At 45.8% G+C, this 20,950-nt stretch overlaps 1 protein-coding gene and 2 long non-coding RNA genes across 3 annotated transcripts in view; 1 reads left to right on the forward strand and 2 right to left on the reverse strand.

Moving 5' to 3' along the window:
- Positions 1 to 471: 471 nt before the first annotated feature.
- Positions 472 to 10,621, reverse strand: AVPR1B (arginine vasopressin receptor 1B). The gene is made up of 2 exons (XM_045395974.3): positions 9,143 to 10,621; positions 472 to 4,047 (listed from the first exon to the last, which is right to left on the reverse strand). Exons 1-2 carry the CDS (start codon positions 10,080 to 10,082, stop codon positions 3,713 to 3,715), a joined length of 1,275 nt encoding a protein of 424 aa, XP_045251909.2. The 5' UTR covers positions 10,083 to 10,621; the 3' UTR covers positions 472 to 3,712.
- A 156-nt stretch (positions 10,622 to 10,777) lies between these two features.
- On the forward strand, positions 10,778 to 18,649 carry LOC135969744 (uncharacterized). Its single transcript, XR_010585162.1, has 3 exons — positions 10,778 to 11,068; positions 11,308 to 11,579; positions 18,333 to 18,649. It is a non-coding gene; the product is annotated as an uncharacterized lncRNA (long non-coding RNA).
- The window catches only part of LOC135969743 (uncharacterized), a 40,947-nt gene continuing 38,057 nt past the window's right edge, over positions 18,061 to 20,950 (reverse strand). Inside the window, exon 4 of the long non-coding RNA XR_010585161.1 lies at positions 18,061 to 18,249. This is a non-coding gene — a long non-coding RNA (uncharacterized lncRNA). The remainder of the gene's footprint in view (positions 18,250 to 20,950) is intronic.

Consider the following 20,950-nt stretch of genomic DNA (forward strand, 5'->3'; position numbering starts at 1 on the left):
TTGCCAAATCTCCGTGGGTCTAGAGAGAACTAAGTGTATGTCCAGTTATCTCAGGAGAACAGGGTCAAGTGAGGGACCAAGACTCTTTGGAACTTGAGGACTCACAAGCTAAGAGGCTGGGTGACTTTCCTGGCCTTCCCTGTAAGTCATTACTGCTTCGTATTCTCCAGGAGAGTTAAAGAATGTGCACTGGATCTCAGCAATATTTGGCTAGAGAAAGGGCCTTACCCTGATTCTTAGGCAGGAGCTGCCAAGTAAAGCCCAGCCCAGGCCAGGCCCACTTTTGGCTCCACACTGCCACCTTGTGGTCCCATGGCAAATTCGAAGACACTCGGCTTTTCCCACTTAAACTGGATGCAGGGTGGTCCCTTCTCCCAACCACCTCACCCCTTCACTCAAGACAAACACACTTTAATTTTATCTTGCACATCCCATTATCATTGTCCCTAGAAAACTAAAGATGCACAGGAATTTCCTGGATATTAAATCTTTTTATTGGTGAATTTCAACCTGGGTTTCTGACCCAGGAATAAACTGCTACAGCCTGGGCTGAATCTATAGCCCTGTAGTAGATAAAAGACCTATTTACATAGAAAACACAGACACATTATCTGGGGAAGTACTGGCCTGTACCAAACTGTGTAAGAAACGATTCTGAGAAATCCCCGTAGTCAACCGATGAACCCCTCCTGCCCTCCTCTCTGTCCCGTCTACCCCCCATGTCCTGCTTGTACATAGGTTTTAAGGGACTAAAGTACTGTCATTCACAGTCACAGGATGGCATAAACATTTTACACAAGTGTCCTGGCAGAGATGGCATTGTTCAGCTTCTCCTGGGGTTAGCTGTCAGAAATGGGATTCACCCCGGAGAGCGCAGAGCCTCCTTCTTGCTTCCACAGGGCCCCTCCTCCTTGAACCCTATCCAAGGCTCTTCCTCTGGCCCAGACTGGCCAGGCAAGCCTCCTAGAGGTCCTGCAGAACTTACACTCGTAGATCCAGTGAGATCCACCATTTCCTTCGGGAGCTTCCTGGAATGGTTTCCCGAGGCCCTCAGCCAGTGTGCGGTCGCTCCCCACGGGCCAGATCACAGGACAGAACCAGCTTTCTGGAAAAGATCAACTGCAGCCTTTCCATGGGAGGAACAAGGAGGGCTCCAAAGCCACCACCCCAAGTAAATTCTTCTTGTGCAATGCAAAACAGAAAATACCATAGTAGTAAGAGGGGATCTATAGAAGGCAAAGGGTAAGCAAGAAAAGTGATTTAGCCTCCATCCCAGGTCTGTCTCCTCTTTTCCTCTCTGAACTGTAGACTCTCCTGGGTCAGGACCCTGGAGGTTATTGACCAGACACAATCTGGAGCCAGGCCGTTATTCCCCTCTCTAACATCTGTTGAGTGTTCTATCTCTAATCTAATCTTACAAATCCCTCCTAACAAAGTGGGCATTGCTATTTCTATTTAATAAGTGAAGAAAGCATTGCTCCGGGAGATTGGACAACTTGCTTAAGTTGATACAGGTAGAAAAGGGGTGAGATCAAGATGCAAACCCAGGTCTTTGGGGCACACAGCTGGTGTTCTTTCTACCTCCCAGTCATCATGAAGAACAAAGATTTACCAACTCTAGGCGTTAGGGTCAGAAACTGTGGTCTAAAGATGGGTCAAGGGGGTGGGGAGGCTGCTTATGTATGCAGGGGAGGGAGCAGATTCAACAGCTCTGGCTGGCATGGAAGGCTTCTAAGCCCACTTCACCAGGGCAGATAGACAGGGAAGAAGCATTGGATGTCAGGGGCTGATATGGGCAACAGAACTCAGTGAGAGGGAGACTGTGGGTCCTCTCATATGCCTGAGCCTTGGTCCCATTAGGGTCTCACTCTCCAGTTCTCTAGCACTGAAGGACTGGGATGCTTTGCTCACTCACAACATTCAGCAAGGCTCTTTTCTTTTTAGAAAGCCTCAGGAGGCTTCTTAGAGCTGAGTGGCCTCTTAAAGAAGTATATCCGCAAAGCCACAGTCATTCCTCAAAGCTTCCCTGGGAGTCAAGGGTAGAGACCGAAAGTGTTCCCTAGAGCTTCCCTCAGGAGCTTTTAATTAGATTAGTAATTCCTTACATTAGTATAGAGCTCATGACTTTACAAATGACTTTTATATCCACAGTCCTATTTGATTCCCAGAACCAAGCTAGCAAGGACTGGCCAGCATTTTATTGATGTGTGTCATTGCTGGTGGCAGAACCAGGATACAGCTCCCCTGACGTTTCAGCTGATGTCTTTTCCACCAGCAAGGCTCTCTCTTCAATTGGAATCAGAATTGGGGGGGGAAGCTACCCCATGATAAAAGTCCCCTGGAGTCCAGAAAGTCTACCTTGGCTCTCCCTTGGCCTATAGCCTCTCCCAGCCTTGGAGGAGGATTCAGCATCCCAGATGAGGACAAAAGTGGACAGTATGACCATGGGGGGACCCACCATCACCAGAATTGAGTCAAAGAGTATATCAATGTCATTGTCATAAAAATGCAACAACTCTTCTAGACCCTGTTGCTTACCTTTGTGTTTCTCTGTAACACCTTTTCCTTTGTGTTTCTCTGTAACACCATTTTCAGGATTACAGAATCGTGGAAGGTTGGAGCTTAGAGATCATCTCACCTGTTATACAGGTGAGGAGACTGAGTCCTGGAAATGTATGGTGACTCACCCAAGGTCACACAGATACTGAAGGCAGAACTGAGATTCAAACCTAGGCTCCTAACTGGATCACAGCATCCATATGATTCATGGGGGAAGCTCTGAAGAGCCTGGAGGGTGTCCAGAGCCACGACGATGTCACCTTTTCTCAAAGGTGTAGCCCCTGAGGAAGGAGCAGGCTGGACTTCCTGGGGGGTGGGTTGGGGAAAGGAGGGAGGGCAACAAGTCCCTGCTGCCCTTGAGGCTTATTCCTGCTGTTAATTTTATGATGACCATTTTCATCTTCTGCTTCCCTCCCTCTTTCCTCCCACCCACACTCACAGTGGACCAGACCACAAAGAATAGACAACACTTTCCCCTGTCATCCACGCTGTCATAGGGGGTGGCATGGGGAGAGGAGGAACTGGCATTTGCAGAGATCCTGCTAGGTACCAAGTACTGTACTGAATCCTGCATCTCCATGAGACCACCTCCCCTCAACAGACAGCTGGGCACAACAGGGTAAGCCCTACATACTCATTCACTTTTCTTCATGAAACCATTTTCTCTCTACCAAAAAAAAAAAAAAAATCCAAGATCCAAATAGAGTCCTCCTCCCAGTTTTTCACTTCTCCCCTCTCCTGGTTAGGCTGAGATGTGCCAGTCAGGTTAGAATTGAGACAGGTAGCCAGAGCACAAGGCCAACCTCTGGGTTCCTGCCCCCTGTGGATCCCTAGACGGCACCATCCTAGGCCTGCCTAGATCTGGGACACCATGTGTGCATGGACACCCTGTGAATATGGCAGGACCAGGGAGACTGGCAGTTTGATTCTCCCTGACTGCCAGCATCTGAGATTGGGAGCTCATGAGGCAGCCCTCACTCTCGGGGCAGCTGTGACACGAGGATAGGGAGCCCACTCTGGCCTTTTCACCCCGCTTCAGACAGGGCTCCTCTAACTCCAACCCTCACCCTCCCAGCTCTCATGTCCAGTGCCCGAGGTTGGCAGAGAACCTCCACTAGTCCTGGGGGCAGTGCCAGACCCCAGCGAGTCTTTCCTAAAATATGATGGTCTCCTCGGTGGCTTCCCCATCCACCGGCTCCAAGTCCCTTGGTGACTCTTCAGGTCTGGGCCTCCCGCTGAGGGTTAGGCTGAGGCTAAGGCTGAGGGTGGCCGGGCAGCTGGCGTGGGTCAGCAGCGTGGTGTGGCGGCTCGAGAGGCTGCCATCAGAGAGCCGCCGGCACATCCTGGGCTGGCGACCCCCACAGCAGGCAAGGTGACGCAGGGGCCGCGGTAGCAGGTGGCTGTTGAAGCCCATGTAGATCCAGGGGTTGCAGCAGCTGTTGAGGCTTCCCAGAAGCATGGAGATGGTGAAAGCCACATTGGTGGAATCTACCAAGAGAGAAGCATGAGAAGCCTCAGAATGGCAGCTCGAAGGGACCTGGGAGAGCGTCCAGGCCCCACAATGAGGAACAGATGAGGAAACTGAGTCCTAGAGAAGAGAAGGGAGTCACTCAGGGTCCTGTAATTAGAGAGACACACAGCTGAGACTTGAACCTGGGACTCCTGGCTCCAGAGTCTTACCATGCTGATTTTGTTTGCTCGTTTTTGTTGTGTAACTGCAGGGTGAAGGTAGGAGCTGAGGTTTGCTTCAAGTTTAATTGAGAAGAAGGAATGTTGTCAGGGATAGGATCAGCCCAGATAGGAGAAACCAACTTTTTTACAAAACTTAGACCTTGAGTCCCCTAATGAATGTAGACCTAGAATGAGACAACTTCTGTAAAACAGGCAGGGAAAATAACCAAGCTCAGGCCTCATCCATCTCCATCCCCACTTACATCATAGATCATGGATTCACATGGCCTCCTGGACTCTGTCCCCTTCCATTCCTCAGGGGCAGGCCCACTCATTCTATATTCAGTCATTGAGTGTGTGGGCATCGACTCTGCCAGGCCCAATGCTGGGGATCTGATGGGGCAGTCAATGGAGCATGAATGCCCTATAGACACCTATGTCATCATTGCTGCCTGCAGCTGAGGGGGCAGCTTCTACGTACTGGGCTTCCAAGCATCCCTCTCCAGACCAGAACTTGTTCTGTATTCTTAGATTGTGCCTAGGAAATGTACCTTTATGTAGGGAAAAACTAATTTCTCTCTTGGGCAGTCAAAATGTGAGGATGCCAAGGCTATAAGATTCCTTCCAGACAAAACGTTCTTTCTAAAGACTAAATGAAACCCTCATGGCAACAGGAAAGCTGCTGGGATGAGCTCTGGCCTCCTGCTAGATCTGTCATGGTTATAGCCATGGCATAGGTGGCATACTGAGTCACCTTACTCTTCAGTGGAGGTTGTAGAATCAGTGAAAGCAGTTTCAGAACTGGAAGGAACCTTAGAAGTAAGCTTTCTAGTTTTTATAGCACAGTTAATAACAGCTGCAACTCGAAGTCTTTCAGCTCCAGGGTAGAGATCCTATACTCCACCAGAGCTTCAACCAGCAAAATAAAAGGCAAAGCTCAAGTGCCTACTCTGCAAGGCACTGTGAAAGCTTCAGATACACTGACTCCTTGTGCACATGTCCCTGGGACATGCTCATGGGTGTGGCAACTCATGGCTCAAGAGAAGGGAAGACATAGGCCAAGAACATTTGATAGAGGGCATGAGTCATACAGGTGGGAAGCTGAAGGTACCTGGGCCTGGATGGACTGGTTCAGGGAACAGAAGTGAAGGTAGAGTGGGAAGCACCTGGAAGTGGAGGAGGGATGATATGGTTTGGATGTCGGCCAGGTGCAGTGATTCATGCCTGTAATCCCAACACTTTGGGAGGTCAAGGTGGGTGGATCACCTGAGGTCAGGAGCTCAAGGCCAGCCTGACCAACATGGTGAAATCCCACCTCTACTAAAAATACAGAAAATTAGCCAGGCGTGGTGATGCGCACCTGTAGCCCCAGCTATTCGGGAGGCTGAGGCGGGAGAATTGCTTGAACCTGGGAGGTAGATTGCAGTGAGCTGAGATCATGCCATTGCACTCCAGCCTGGGTGACAAGAGCAAGACTCCATCTCAAGAAAAAGAGAGAGAGAGAGAGAGAGAGAGAGAGAGAGAGAGTTTGGATGTTTGTGCCCTCCAAACCTCATATTGAAATGTAACCCCCGGTGTTGGACGTGGGTCTGATGGGAGGTGATTGGATCACAGGGGTGGATCCCTCATAGATGGCTTAACGCCATTCGCTTGGTAATGAGTTCTCGCTCAGTTAGTTCACATGAGATCTGGTTGTTTGAAAGAATCTGGGACCTCTCTCTTCTCTCTCTTGTCCTCTCTTGCCATGTGATATGCTGGCTTCCCCCTTCACCTTCTGCCATGATTGGAAGCTTCCTGAGGCCCTCACTAGAAGCAGACGCTGGCACTATGCTTCTTTTTTATTTTCTTTTTGAGATAGGGTCTCGCTCTGACCCTCAGGCTGGAGTGCAGTGTGTGATTATGGCTCCTGTGCTCAAGCAATCCTTCTACCTCAGCCTCCTCAGTAGATCGGACCACAGGGGTGAACCAGTGTGCCACCATGCCTGGCTAATTTTTTTTCTATTGAGTAGAGATGAGGTTTCACTGTTTCCCAGGCTGGTTTTGAACTCCTGGAATCAATTGATCCCCCTGCCTCAGCCTTGCACCGTGCTGGGATTACAGGCATGAGCCACCACACCCAGCCTGGCACCATGCTACTTGTACAGCCTGCAGAACCGTAAGCCAAAATAAACCTCTTTTCTTTATAAATTTCTCAGTTTCAGGTATTCCTTCATAGCAGTGCAAATGGACTAATACAAGGGACAAGCCTCAAAAACAAACTCAGTCTTCCTTCCGTTTTGCCTGAGTTCTGGCCTGCTCCCTAGTTAATGTGTAACTAACTACAAATTGCGGAAGATTTGGGAAGTGGCTTTGGCTGAGGGGACAGTATTCATCCTGTCTGCTCCATCAATGTGCCTTTAGTGTCCAAGATTAAGCCAGGGACAAAGGAGTTCCACAGTTTCCTTCATTTAGGAGTGCCTGTTTGGTTTGGCTCACCTGAGCCAGGCCTTGGTAGGGGCTAGAGATATGCCACAGAGGCAGTGCTGCAGAGGAGGTGCCAGAGGCAGTGGTGGTTGCGCTTCCCAGCCCTTGAGGGTAGATACATCACACCCAGTTCTGGCCTTCGTTGCCTCTTGCCAGAAACTCAACTGATGGTCGGGGACAGGGGCAGGGACCAGGAAACAGGCAGGCTCTGACCAAAGACTTGGGGCCAGGGGGCCTGGAGGCCAGCATACGATGGAGGGGAACTTTGTGTACTGGAAAGCAAGTTTAAAGTAATGAATTTCTGCCCCAAGGGCTTTCATTTTTCTGGGAGCACATTGTCTGTAAGATAACTCTTTGGGACAACCCACTGTCCCATGCATTCCTTGCCCAAATAAGTCCTTGGTAAGTGGTAAATCACTGTACTCAAGTGAGGGCTGAGGTGTTGAGGGACAGGTTGGTGATGATGGTGGACACCATGGGCAAGCAGGAAAGTCTGCACTGGCTAAGTGGCAGGAGCACCATCTTCTCCTCAATAAAGAGGCAGATGACCATCTCACCCCAGTGCCACTGACTAAGCCACAATGTTGGGAGTAAAGCCATGACCTGGATAAAGCTTGGCCCATAAAGACCTCAATTCAAGCCCGAGCTCTGTCTCTCACTAGCAGTGGCATTTTGGACCAGTTATTTTACCTCTATGAGTCTCAAGTGACTCAAATGTAAAATACAGAAGGCCACTCCTCAGTAGCATGAGGGCTGAATGAGCCTGTACCTAGGAAACCCTCCTTCCTTCTATTCTGTGCTTGGCTAGAGCAGGGAGGTCCCCACAGTTGGTTAGAATTAATATGCTCATTGCTTAAAGGATAATCTGCAAATAGTCTCTTGCCCAGACAATGTCAAAAGGGTGATTAAGAAGGGATATTGTATTAAGAAGGAAGTTTGGTATTACTTTTGCACTTCTCTTGCATGGTTGTGTTAAATTCATGAATGGCTCTCCTCTATTTCATCTCTCCTCTATTTCATCTCTCCTCTATTTCTCCTCTCCTCTATTTCATCTCTCCTCTATTTCATCTCTCAGAAAAATGATGAGAGCCAGGCCTCCCATGTGCCAGCTGGACCACAGTCCTCTTAGAGGTTCCCATTTTGCTTTTCACACAGAAGAAAGGTCTCCCTCCTTTTATAACCACTTTTAAAATCAGAGTTATTAATGAGGTTGAGGAAAAAGACAAGGAGACAGAAGACTTGGGCTTTATTCTTCACTTTGTCACTCCCTAGCTGTGAGGCCTGGGGCAAGTCATGGTTCTGAGGCAGGAAAACAGCAGAGGGAATTAGAGGTTGGATAAAAAGCAGAATGAGTAGGAGCAGAAGCAGGATAAAGAGGAGGGTGAGCAAGAGGCAAGATAAAAAGCAGAGGTTGAGCCAAAACAAAAGTTATATGAAGTGAGTCAAGAGCCCCTTGGTTGGCTAGATCCAGACCAACCCAGTAAGGGGCAGCTCCTCAGAGATGGGCATGTGTGTTAGAGAGAAAAAGTATCCCTAAAATGACCCCATATAAGAATCAGCTCATTAAAGCTCATGCATAGGTACTGCATAGAATACATGCACTTAAAATTGAGATGAAGGCCACATGCAAGTGCACAAGGGCCAAAGTAACTAAGCAACCCACCTATCAAAAGGCAGATGCTGGCTAAAGATTAAGCAGCTCAGGGAAGAGAAAAAAAAGAACATATAAAAAGGCCCAAAGTACACCAAACTGATGCCGATCTCATTTCACAGAGGTCAGCCCGCTCTCCCCTCTCTGAGAGTGTTACTGTGCTTAATAAACTTTTGCTACTTTGCTATTTGTGTGTGTCACATCCAATTCTTTGTTTGTGGCACCAAGAATCCGGGACTTCACCACATCAGCTGGTAACATTTCCTCTCTGAGCCTCTGTTTCCTTATTAGTAACATGAAGAGGTTGAACTGGAAATTTCAGGGTTTTCATGTGCCAACTCTAATTAACTGGAAGAGTCTGTTGAGAAGGAGCTCAAAGGCATGTCCAGGAGCAGGAGGGAAAAGGCTGAGAGAGCAAGTTCATGGGCCACAAATTGCTATCATTCTATGACTTTAAAGCCCATCCAGCAAACTGGTAGTTGGTGGCCAAATGTGCTAATGGCCATATTTCACTAGTACCACACAGCATTTTAAAATTGTTAGTTACCAAAATTTTTAAAGCTAGAAATTTCACATAAAAGATACTGACATGGCATTGGTAGGCTGGATGAGTATTGACATGGCATTGGTAGGGTAGTCATAACTGCCCCTTTTCACTTGGAGGAGGCACCATCTTTCTTCATTGCCCCACTAGTTTGTCACCTGCCTGGCCCTGGGAGGCATTGTAACCCTGACCTAATCCCCCATCCTCTCTTCCTGTCTCTCCCACCTCACTGCCCCCACACAGACCCCACTTGCCTTCATCAGGGGCATTCTCGTCCCACACGGACCACATCTGGACACTGAAGAAGGGAGCCCAGCAAGCGATGTAGGCCAGCACGATGACAAAGGTCATCTTCACAGTTCGGATCTTGGCCTGTGAGATGGTTTTGATGCTGCTGACCCGAGATGGCAGCCCCTGAGTGGTGGCAGCTGAGGCAGAAGGTGAGGGCCTGTCCCAAGTCCTCCAGCCCCCTCCTCCCACCCGCCAGGCCTGTGTCTTGACTTTTAAGTTTTTACAGATCTCATGGCAGATGAGGCTGTAGCAGGCTGTGAGCATGGTCACCGGCAGGACGAAGATAGCCAGGGTGGTCCAGGTGAGGTAGGCCCGTGGCCCCCAAGGGAAGCGGAAGTCTGCCCAGCAGTCCAGCACCCCTGAGCCCTGGATCACCTCCCGCAGGGAAAAAATGAAGACTTGAGGAAGGCTGAGGATGGCGGCCAGCAGCCAGGGAGCAGCGATGAGCAGGTAGGTGGACTGGCCGGGCTGCTGGAGGCTGCGCAGGGGGTGACAGACAGCCAGGTAGCGGTCCAGCGTCATGGCCAGCAGCATGTAGGTGGAGGCGAACATGCTGAGCACCTGCAGGTACTTGACGGTCCTGCACAGGAGGTCCGGGCCCTGGAAACGGTAGGTGATGTCCCACAGCAGCTGGGGTAGCACCTGGAAGAGCGCCACAGCCAGGTCTGTCAGGGCTAGGTGCAGCACGAACAGGTGCATGCGGGAGCGCTTGTGGCCCAGCTGGCCCAGGGTCAGCAGCACAGCCAGGTTGCCCCCAGTGGCCAGCACCAGGACAGTGGCCAGGACTCCGATCTCCACCTTGGCCAGTTCCTCATCCCGGCCCAACCAGGGTGTTGTGGCATTGGGGGCAGAGAGGGTGCCCCAGGGAGTGGGGTTGGCATCCCACAGAGGCCCAGAATCCATGAGCAAGGTATGCTGGGAGGGGAGGATGGAGGGAGGATGGAGGGAGGATGTGGATGCAAGTGGAGAGGTTTGATGGATAAAATGGAGTGGCAAAGGAAAGGCTGAAGGCGGAGAGAAAGGAGAAGCGTGAGAATGACAGGGAGAAGGCTTGCAAATAGTTGGAAATCGTTCAGAGGACAGGGATAGAGAGGAGGACGGAGGATGAAATATGGAAGGAGACAATGTGACTGCGATCGCTGATCCCAGTGAGGAGAGGAGACCCAGGAGAGAGAGAAGGAGGGGTCAGGAAGACAGGGAATCTGGACGGGAAGAATGGGGGAGGCTATGCAGAGTGAGGCTTCTGGAAGGGAAAGAAGGCTGGGGAGGGGCTACCACTCTCCAATCCACCTCAAATTCACTTTCTCCAAACTTTTCTGGAAGCCAAGAGCGGAAGCCCTTCAGCCTGCTTGGAGGCGCGGTCCGGGGCTGTCGGTGTCGCGCTCAGGGCTGGAAGTCCCAGCCAAGCCCGCTGGCTCTGCCTGGTGAGCAGCGGCGGGAGCGCAGCGGAGCGGCCGGATGGGGTTTTATGGGCTCTCACGCCGAGCCCGGCGGCCTGCGGCTCGCCAGTTGGCTCCAGCAGAGGAGGGCGGAGTGAAGCTCGCAGGCAACCACCCGGCTGGAGGACCAAGAGGCCGGCTGCTGGAGGGAGGGGGGCCAGAGTGGGTAGCGGACGAGGGACAGAGAGCGAGACAAGCAGGCGACGCAAGCCAGCACCCAGCAGCCGGCAGGATCCACCGACCCGCAGGCAGGCAGGCAGATAAGCTCCAACGCGCACTCACCCTGGAACTCTCGGGCTGTCTCTCCACAGGTGGAGTCATCCCTGTGGGTTGGTGAGAGGCGGTTACTCCTCCCACCCACGCAGGGGCACTTTGGCTGGCGGCTCTGTTGGCGCGCCCCCTGCCAGCCGGCTAGCCGGTGCAGGATCCACAATCTTCAAGGATGGCCAGGTTGGCTAGGCGGCATGCCTGATTGGCAGTCACCTGGGAGTGACGTCTGATCGCAGACCCTGTTGAGGGACTGCGAGGCATAGGGAGAGTAAGAAAAAGTGAGGATATTTGTGGACGTGGGGGGTGGAAGGAGCTAGACCTGAGAACCCTGGTGCGCTTGACCGACGGGGACAGCGGGAGAAATTCCTGGTATTTGCGTCCCCAAGAGACTTCTGGCTTATGTGCTTTTCCTGCGTTAGGTGCTTCCAAGATCCTAAACGCAATTAACCACCCTGCGAGGTAGAAAACAGGCCCAGAGAAGTTCAAGAACTTGCTCTAAGAAGATTACTGAACGAGTAAGCAGCAGAGGCCGGTCTAGAACCAGCCCCGTGTGCCGTTCTGATAGCGCAGCAGCAGCGCTTAGCACCTAACTGGCTTGGCTAAATTCTGTGTGAGAGGCACTGGTGTTGAGGGTAAGAATAAAAACAAAACCCCATTCAGTCCAGAGGCAGCTTACAGCTCAATAGAGAAGGTGTTGTGTGGTGTTGGCTGTGGAATTCACATCATCTTCAGTATGCCAGATGGACTATTAGGACTCTCCCTGGAGCAAATTAGAGGTTAGGAGCAACAATAGCAAGGTCCCAGACTCTCAGAAAGGGCAGAGTCTGTGACCATAGGTAGGTCCTTTTGTCCTGGCTTTTTTTTTTTTTTGAGACAGAGTCTTGCTCTGTCACCAGGCTGGAGTGTAATGGCACGATCTCAATCCACTGCAACCTCCACCTCTCAGGCTCAAGAGATTCTCCCTCCTCAGCCTCCCAAGTAGCTGGGTTCACAGGCAATCAAACCAAGCCCAGCTAATTTTGTATTTTTAGTAGAGACAGGGTTTCACCGTTTTGGCCAGGCTGGTCTCGAACTCCTGACCTCAGGTGATCCACCCGCCTCTGCCTCCCAAAGTGCTGGGATTATAGGCATGAGCCACCGCGTCTGGCCTTTGTCCTGCCTTTTAACCAGACTCCCCTTTACAATGTCACCAAACAGCAAATTAGCATTACTTCTTGAAGGTTCTATCTCTGCAACAGCCTACAAATTCAGCGCCTTCATTCCATCCCATGGCCACTTACCATTTAGCTGCCTAAAGTGTAGTAGCATCCTCCTTTTGTGCTTTGGAGCCCAAGCTTCCACCTTCCAAAGGATTTCGCTCTTTGTAGGTGATTTTTCAGTCTCTCTACCAGATCATTCCCACCCATTTGCAAACAAGCTCTAGTAACATTCATTAAAAAAAAAAAAAAAAAAAAAAAAATTATAACTCTCCTCAGCCACTATACTCCCACTTCCAGCTGTTAAAATCCCTACCATGTCACGGCAGCACTTCTCAAAACAGCTGTCTATGTTTGTCCCCATTCTCTTACTCCCAATAAATGATACATTGTACTATTCTGGAAATCGCTTTTAAAATTCTACATTATGGTCGGGCGTGGTGGCTCACGCCTGTAATCCCAGCACTTTGGGATGCCGAGGTGGGTGGATCACCTGAGGTAAGGAGTTTGAGACCAGCCTGGTCAACATGGTGAGACTCCCATCTCTACTGAAAATACAAAAATTAGCTGGGCGTGGTGGCGGGCACCTGTAATCCCAGCTGAGGCTAAGGCAGGAGAATCACTTGAACCCAGGAGTCAGAGGTTGCAGTAAGCTGAGATCAGGCCATTACACTCCAGCCTGGATGAGAAGAACAAAACTCCGTCTCCAAAAATAAATAAATAAATAAATTCTACGTTATTTTTGACATCTGTCTATGCTGATACATAGGGTAGATCTAGTTCATTCATTTTTAACTGCTACAGGGAATGTTCTCATATGCCTGTTTGTGTTCACGTGTCAGAATTTCTCCCAGGTGTATATCTAGAAGTATATGCTGAGTATAAGTATTGTTGTGTCATATAATTTATAAGTTTTCAACTAAGTAGGACCATATCCTGAATTTTATCTCTAAATTAGTTGTACTAAATTAGTTGTCCAACCAGCTGCATTTCAGTTTCCCAACATCTTCACATTCAGACTTTTTAATTTTTATCAACCTGATAGGTGTAAAATAGCATCTCATTTTTCTTTTTTATTTCTCTGATTACTAAGTATTTTGAGTATCTTTCCTTGTATTTATTTGTTGTTTGGATTTTCTCTTCTGTAAATCATTCATATCTTCTGCTCAACTTTTTATTAGGTTGTTTTCCTTATCAAATTGTAGGACCTCTATATATTCTGATATGTTGGAAAATATCTTCTCTAATCTGTCACTATCTTTTTGCTTTGGATGGGGTCATTTGTTACACAGAAAATTTAATTTATGATGCAATCAATTCCTCCTTTTATTATTTTGGCTTTTTGTGTCTTGTGTTCTGTACTTTGAGAATGGAAATATTTCCCCCTGTATTTTCTTCTAACAAATTTAACTTTTGTTTTTCATATTTAGAGCTTTAATCCATCTGGAATTTATTTTTGTGTTATGTGTGGAGTAAGACTCTAACTTCATTTTTTCCCCAGCAGGGCAAACCAATTACTCCATTTATTGAATTGTCCATCATTTTTCAACTATCATCTGTATAATATATTATTTCAAATTTCATGTGAGGCTATTTCTGGAATCTCTGGCCTATTCTATTAATTTATTTTTCTATCCCTGTCCCAATATTTCACTATCTTATGTACGACAGCTTTCTAATGAGCCTTAATACTTGGTAAAAACAAGCCTCCCTTTGTTCTTATTTTTTAAATGTTTCTCACAATTTTGAAATGGTGAAATTTGTTATCAGTTTATTGAGTTCCAAAAAAGTTCTGTTGTTGAGCTTTTGGTTTGAGGCATTGACTTTAGAGATTAATTTGGGAGATAATTAATATATTTATGATTTCATTCAGGTCTATTCTTATGTCCCTCAATAATGTTTTATAATTTTCTTCAAAAATGTCTTCCCACCTTTTGATAGATTTATTTCTGTGTATCTTACAGTTTCTGTTGCCATTGTGTATATAATATTGTTATACCACATTTTCTAGTTACTACTGGTTATTGCCAGTATATGGGAACAATGTTGATTTTTGTGTCTTGCTCTTATATCCAGCAGTTTTCCTGCAGCTTGTAAATAATTTTGGATTATCTATACACATAGTATTGTCTGCAAACAACAATAATTTTTTTTTCTCCCATTCTATTTAGCTCATCTTTTTCTTGTCTTATTGCAAAGGTTAAGACTCTAGTACAATGTCAAAGAGCAGGCATCATTGATGTTTCTACATTTAATGAGAATGCACCTAAAGTTTCACCATTACATGTTATATTTATGGTAGGTTCTCTTCACTTTTTAATTTTTAAAAGATACTTAGTTTTACATACACATATTATAAAGAGTCAAATGATTCTACAGTAGTTGTTATGAGAAAAAGTAATTCCCCCACACTACTAATATTTTTCAATTTCCTATTTTTCATTTTCTTCCATTTTTTAATTTTTTACTAAAGAAAACTGTAACCATATACAAAAGCAGAGAGAATACCATGAGGAAACCCCATGCTTTCATCACCCAGCTTTAACAATTACCAACAGATAGCCAATCTGTTTCATCTAAATCTTTATCCATTTCCTTCCATCCTAAGATTATTCTGAAGCAAATGTCAGACATCATATCATTTTATCTGTATTTCATATATGTATTTCTAAAGGATGAGCACTCTTAAAGATAACTACAACACCTTACCATCGCTGTATTAGTCAGCGTTCTCCAGAGGAATAGAACCAATAGCGGTTTATTTGTTTGAATCCAGATTCAAATAAGGTTCATGCACTGGCATTGGTTAATGTGCCTCTTAGGTCTGTGATTTGCAGATTACACTTCCATCCCTTAGTATGCTTTGTTCCTTGCAGTGTTGTTGTTGAAGAAACCAGACTGTTTTGTAGAATTTCCCATGATGTATGTTTTCAAAATTGCATCCCTGTGAAGTTGTTTAACAAGTTTCTTTGTTTGCTGATGCCTGATCAGATTCTGGTTAGATTTGTTTAGTTTAGTTTTTTAGCAAGAGTGTTTCATAGGTGTTATTGGGTGCATCCATCAGGGATACATAATGTGTGATTGTCTCTCTTTTTGTGATGTTATCAACCATTGTTAATTATGGCACAGATCCAATAATTCATCTCTTTGCAAAGTGATCATGTTCTATTATTCCTTCATTGTTTATTAATTTAAATAATTCTGTAAAGAGAATCTTCTCTCATCAACTATTTGGTTATCCTTAGGCATAGCTTGTACAGAAAAGACAGAATAAATGCTTATTTTTCCATTATTAATAGTTTTCAAGAAAATAAATTTGTTTTCTGGACTTCTTCAAATCGGATTTTTTTTTTTTTTTTTTTTTTTTTTTTTTTTTTTTTGACATGGAGTCTCACTCTGTTACCCAGGCTAGAGTGCAGTGGCGCGATCTTGGCTCACTGCAACCTCCGCCCCTCCAGGTTTAAGCAATTCTCTGCCTCAGACTCTGGAGTAGCTGGGATTACAGGTGCGTGCCACCACACCTGACTAATTTTTTTTGTATTTTTAGTAGAGACGGGGTTTCACCATCTTGGCCAGGCTGGTCTTGAACTCCTGACCTCATGATCCACCTGCCTAGGCCTCCCAAAGTGCTGGGATTACAGGTGTGAGCCACTACGCCCAGCCAAACCATAGATTTAAACAAATTTTATATATTTGAGTCACTTATAGTTATTACTTTGATGCTCAAATTGTCCCGCCTTTGGCAAATGAAGCTGATTTATGTTGGTACCTTAGTCCTTTTGTGTTGTTGTTTGTTTATCAATGAATATTTACTCTAAAAATTTAATGTATATATCTTTTTTTTTTTTTTTTTGAGACAGTCTTGCTCTGTCCCCCAGGCTGGAGTGCACTGGCACGATCTCAGCTCACTGTAACCTCCACCTCCCAGATTTAAGCAATTCTCCTGCCTCAGCCTCCTGAGTACCTGAGATTACAGGCGCCCACCACCATGCCCCCGCTAATTTTTGTGTTTTTGGTAGAGATGGGGTTTCACCGTATTGGCCAGGCTGGTCTCGAACTCCTGATCTCAAGTTGTCTTCCTGCCTCAGCCCTCCAGAGTGCTGGGATTACAGGCGTGAGCCGCCACGCCCAGCCCTAATGTGTATACCTTTTTGATTGAGAAACAATTCAATATACCATAAAAGTCACCCTTTTAAAATGTACAGTTCAATGGTTTTTAGTATGTTCAAAAAGTTGTGCAACTATCACCACCATCTAATTGCAGGATAATTGCCTTACCTGAAAAAGAAACCACATGCCCATTAGCAGTCACTACCCATTCCCCCTCCCACTCCCAGCTCCTAACAACTACCAATCTACTTTCTGTCTCTACAGATTTTCCTGTTCTGGGCGTTTCATGCAAATGGAATCATACAATATGTGGCCTTTTGTGACTGGCTTCTTTCACTTAGCACAGTGTTTTCAAGGTTCATCCATATTATAACATGTAGCAGTACTTCTTTTCTATGGATAAATAATATTCCCTTGTATGGATACAACACATTTTATCTTTTATCAGTCAATAGACATTTGGGTTGTTTCCACCTTGGACAGATTACAAATAATGCTGCTAATGAACATTCATGTATGAGTTTTCGTGTGGACATACATTGTTAATTTTGGGGGTATATACCTAGGAATGGAATTGCTGGGTTATGTGGTAACTCTGTTCACATTTTTGAGGAACTGCCAAACTTTTTCAAAATTGGCTGTACCACTTTATCCTGAGTCCTTTTTATAAGTCTTAGTGTTTTTTTGATAGCTCTATTGCTTTCTGGCATGGCAAACATGTAAGTGGCATACTGCACATTTTTTGTAATTCTTTTTTTCACTTAACATATCCTGCAGATCACTTCATGGGAGAATTCAGACATGTTTCTCTTTCCTTTTTGCAGTTTTTTAATACTTCAGTGTATGGAAATACCATACTTTATTTATCCAGTCACCTTTGATAGGCATTCTGATTGTATCCGGTCTTGCTGTTACAAATAGTGCTATAATAAATTGCCTCTTTCTATAGATAGATAAATAGATCTATGTATAAAGATAAACATGTATATATATATGTGTGTGTGTGTGTGTGTGTGTGTATCGTTTCATATTTCACTAGTACAATCTTTGTAATAGGCTCCTAGAAGTGAGATTACTGGGTTAAGGGTATATGCACAAACAATTCTGCTATATATTGCCAAATTATCCTCTGTAGGGATTGAACCAATTTGTGTTCTGACTAGGAATGCATGAGTGTCTGTTTTCCCAGTCTTGCCAACAGTGTATTCTTAAATTTTGGATTTTTGCCAATCTGATAAGTCAAAAATAATATCTCAGTTTACCTTTGATTTGAATGTCTTTTAAGTGAGGTTGAACATCTTTTCATAATGTTAAGGGTCATTTCCATTTCTTTTTCTAATAATTATTGATATGTCTAGCTGATTCTTCTGTGATTGTTGACCTTTTTAATTATCTTTTTTGAGAAACTTTATATACCATGGAAATTAACCTTTGTCTGACATTTAAGTTGCAAATATTTTTTCCCATTTTGTCACTGATCTTTTTACTTGACTTGTGGTATTTCTTGATGTAGGTCACCATTTTAAATTCAATTTAGTAGATTTATTTGCTATTAACCTTGATTTTTTAAATAACAAATACATACTGCCACTTCTTGATTTTTTAGTTTTAGGAATTTTCTATTTACCTTCCCTTTGGTGGATGAGCAGATAGTACCCTTCCAGCAAAGACTCAACACTCACATTGCACATTTTCAGTACCCCACCCTCCCAATATAGTAATGGGAATAGTGACTTGTGCATCCTCATCTGAAACTGATGTCATAAAAACCAAAAGTTGGATCTTAAGGGAATAATAAAGAGTTTGTGAAGCTCCCTCCCAAAATTAAAGTTAAAAATAAAAAATAAGGCACAATTTATCCTCAGATAATTTAATCAAATTGTTTAAAAAAGGATTTGCTTCCCTGGATTTGAATGTTGGTTTCTACATTATCAAGTAGTGGACGTAAGAGGCAGAGAAATCTAAATCCAAATTGTTAGGTGTCACTTCCATTGAAGAAGAAAGAAGTTCTGTTTTCATATGTTCAACTTGAACACCATGTTTTCAGGAACAGATCTATCATGAAAAATAAAATTTCTTTCTCAGAATACATATTTATCAATGTCTCTTCATTTAACAATCTCCCATTTTAGCCAAAGGGTGAATTCAAAATTTTTCCAGCATTATTATTTGCCAAAGAGGAGTGGGGACATGTGTCCCTCTTCTACCACACCATGATCTGGACAGAAGAAAGTGAATAAGGACATTTTTCTCCCTGAAGCCTTTGGGAGCTTGGCCTGCAGAAGCCTCTTCTTGGTTACGACTCAGAACCCTCTCAGAACATTGTGACCTGCATTGTGCTGGCACTGCACAGAGATCTTCCCGGGCAACCCTTGATTCACCATTCCATAAATGTCCGGGTGGAGGAAGTGGTATGGGGAAGATGGACCTTTACAAAGATTTATGCACCTTTTATAGCTAGGAGCAGCACTTGATGTTGCCACCGTCTTCTGTTAAGTTGGTTTAACACAGTGTGATGGACAGTAAACAGGTAAAAAGAATTGTGTGAATGACAGGAGGGTTAGCCTGGCCGGTTTTGATTTCAGGGACTCCCAGAAAGCCTCCATTTTGCTCTTCTAATCACAAGATAACTTGTACAGTCACAAAATGTTGCAGTTGAAAGAGACTTATCTTTTGGTTCTGGCCAAGAGGCTGAGGACTATGGAAAGGACCTCAAAGATTATCAAGTCGCATTCTCTCATTTTCCAGAAGAAAGTCCAAACTGAAAGCCAAAGAGACAAATGGTGTGCTTTTTTTTGAGACGGAGTTTCACTCTTGTTTCCCAGACTGGAGTGCAATGGTGCAATCTCGCCTCACCACAACTTCTGCCTCCCGGGTTCAAGCAATTCCTCTGCCTCAGTCTCCCAAGTAGCTGGGATTACAGGCATGTGCCATCAGACCCAGCTAATTTTGGTATTTTTAGTAGAGATGGGGTTTCTCCATGTTGGTCAGGCTGGTCTCGAACTCCTGACCTCAGGTGATCCGCCCGCCTCGGCCTCCCAAAGTGCTGGGATTACAGCTTGAGACACCATGCCCAGCCTACAAATGGCATTCTTAACATTGCACAGAGATGATCCAACCTGGAGCAGGGGAGGGCTGGGACCCAAATCTACCCAGGAGCTCTTTTTTCCCCTTCTGTGCATCGCTTCCTGAGGGCAGCAGTTCCCCACCCTGGTTGCACATTCAGATCTCCAGGGCAAACTGTAAACTGCCTAAGCCTCACCCACAGAGAATCTGATTCACTGCCTTAAGGCAAAAGATTCAGCCCTGGAGCCAATAAAGCCAACTAACCTTGTACGATGGGCTTGGCACATCGCAGAAGCTCAATAAACTTTTATTGAATGTTAATGCAGAATTTAATGGGCATGAATGAGTAAATGATTATCCTTCACAGCTAATATTGCCTTATTTTTTTTCAACTGGATTGTAGAATTTCTAAAATTCACAAAAGTAGAGAGGCTAGTATAATACTTTGTATAGTATATGATCTGCATTTTTCCAGGGGCTTTTTAGAGAGTAGATCAGAGAAATGACTCTAATGGTGGGAAGAAGTTCAGTCGCCCCACTGGATCAGGGGCATATGTGTGTACAGTGGTTTTGGGAGGCTCTCAGGCCTGCGAGGGGATCTAGTGCCTAGGCATCCTGGCAGCCAGAAACACAGAGGGATTCTATAAAGGGGTTTCCCTCTCTAGTGTCTAGGCATCCTGGCATCTACAGAGGGGTAGCCCTTTATAGAATAGGAACTCTCTCCCCTGGAAGCCCCTCCGCAGACCTCAGCTCCAAGAGCGGGGAGAGGCAGAGTTAGTGTAACGTAGCTTCATTGGCAATGGGGCTGGAGTCTCCAGGGATACATACTTAGCTCTCTGACACGGCTTCTTAGAAGAGGAGGTGATCTTGCTATGCTCAAATAACACCACCCTTGACTGCTCTGGGAGAACAGTTGAAACTTTCAACTAATTATTGTCATTTCATGAAAAAGTTTTAGTTTTTCTTTTAAGCTCATTGTAGCTATCAGACCTCCAATAAGCTTCCTTAATGACATGAGGGCAGTGACTCACAGAGGATAGATGCAAAGCATAGCTTTCTAGTTTCTGGGAAAGCTGTCCCCCAGCCAACTTGTGGGCTTGACTGCTTGAGGCTGGGAGCCCTGTGGAGAGAGGGGTCCAGGGTGCAGGAGCAGGGAGGTGTACAGCTGCTGAACCCAAGAGGTGGGAGGCTGGGAACAGCTGCTGAGTCCAGCTTCCTCCTATTTTTTTATTCAGTGCCAGAGTTTCCTTGATCCTCTAGAGAAGTAGAGTCTTAAGCAAGACTCATCATTAAGCTGGCCCAAGTAGGCACCTGCTTCCTCTCCTTCAGCTACAACAGGAGGAGGAGGTTTGGTTTCAGTGTCTTCCTAAGCCTGCTTTCAGAGATCTGTGCTTCTTTTTTCCTGCCCCACACCCGCCCCCGCCACACACACTCCTGCCATGTTCCCAATATTCATGTGCATTCCCCCAACAGCAAGTGTTACTGCTCAGGTTTGGTTGGTGGATGGGTAAATGGCAGCCTGTATTAGGGACATCCTTCTTCATTTATCTTCCCATCAACACTTACCAATTCTGTGCCCACTGATGGTGGCAGAGGGCAGGGGAGTTCATTAATCCATGTGGCCAATGTGCACAGGTAGGCAGCATGAAGGCCAAGTCATCTATTAGGCACCTCTGTATCCCCAGCTCTC

This window comes from Macaca fascicularis, chromosome 1 (assembly GCF_037993035.2).
Source record: "Macaca fascicularis isolate 582-1 chromosome 1, T2T-MFA8v1.1".
Classification (NCBI taxonomy): Eukaryota; Metazoa; Chordata; class Mammalia; order Primates; family Cercopithecidae; genus Macaca; species Macaca fascicularis.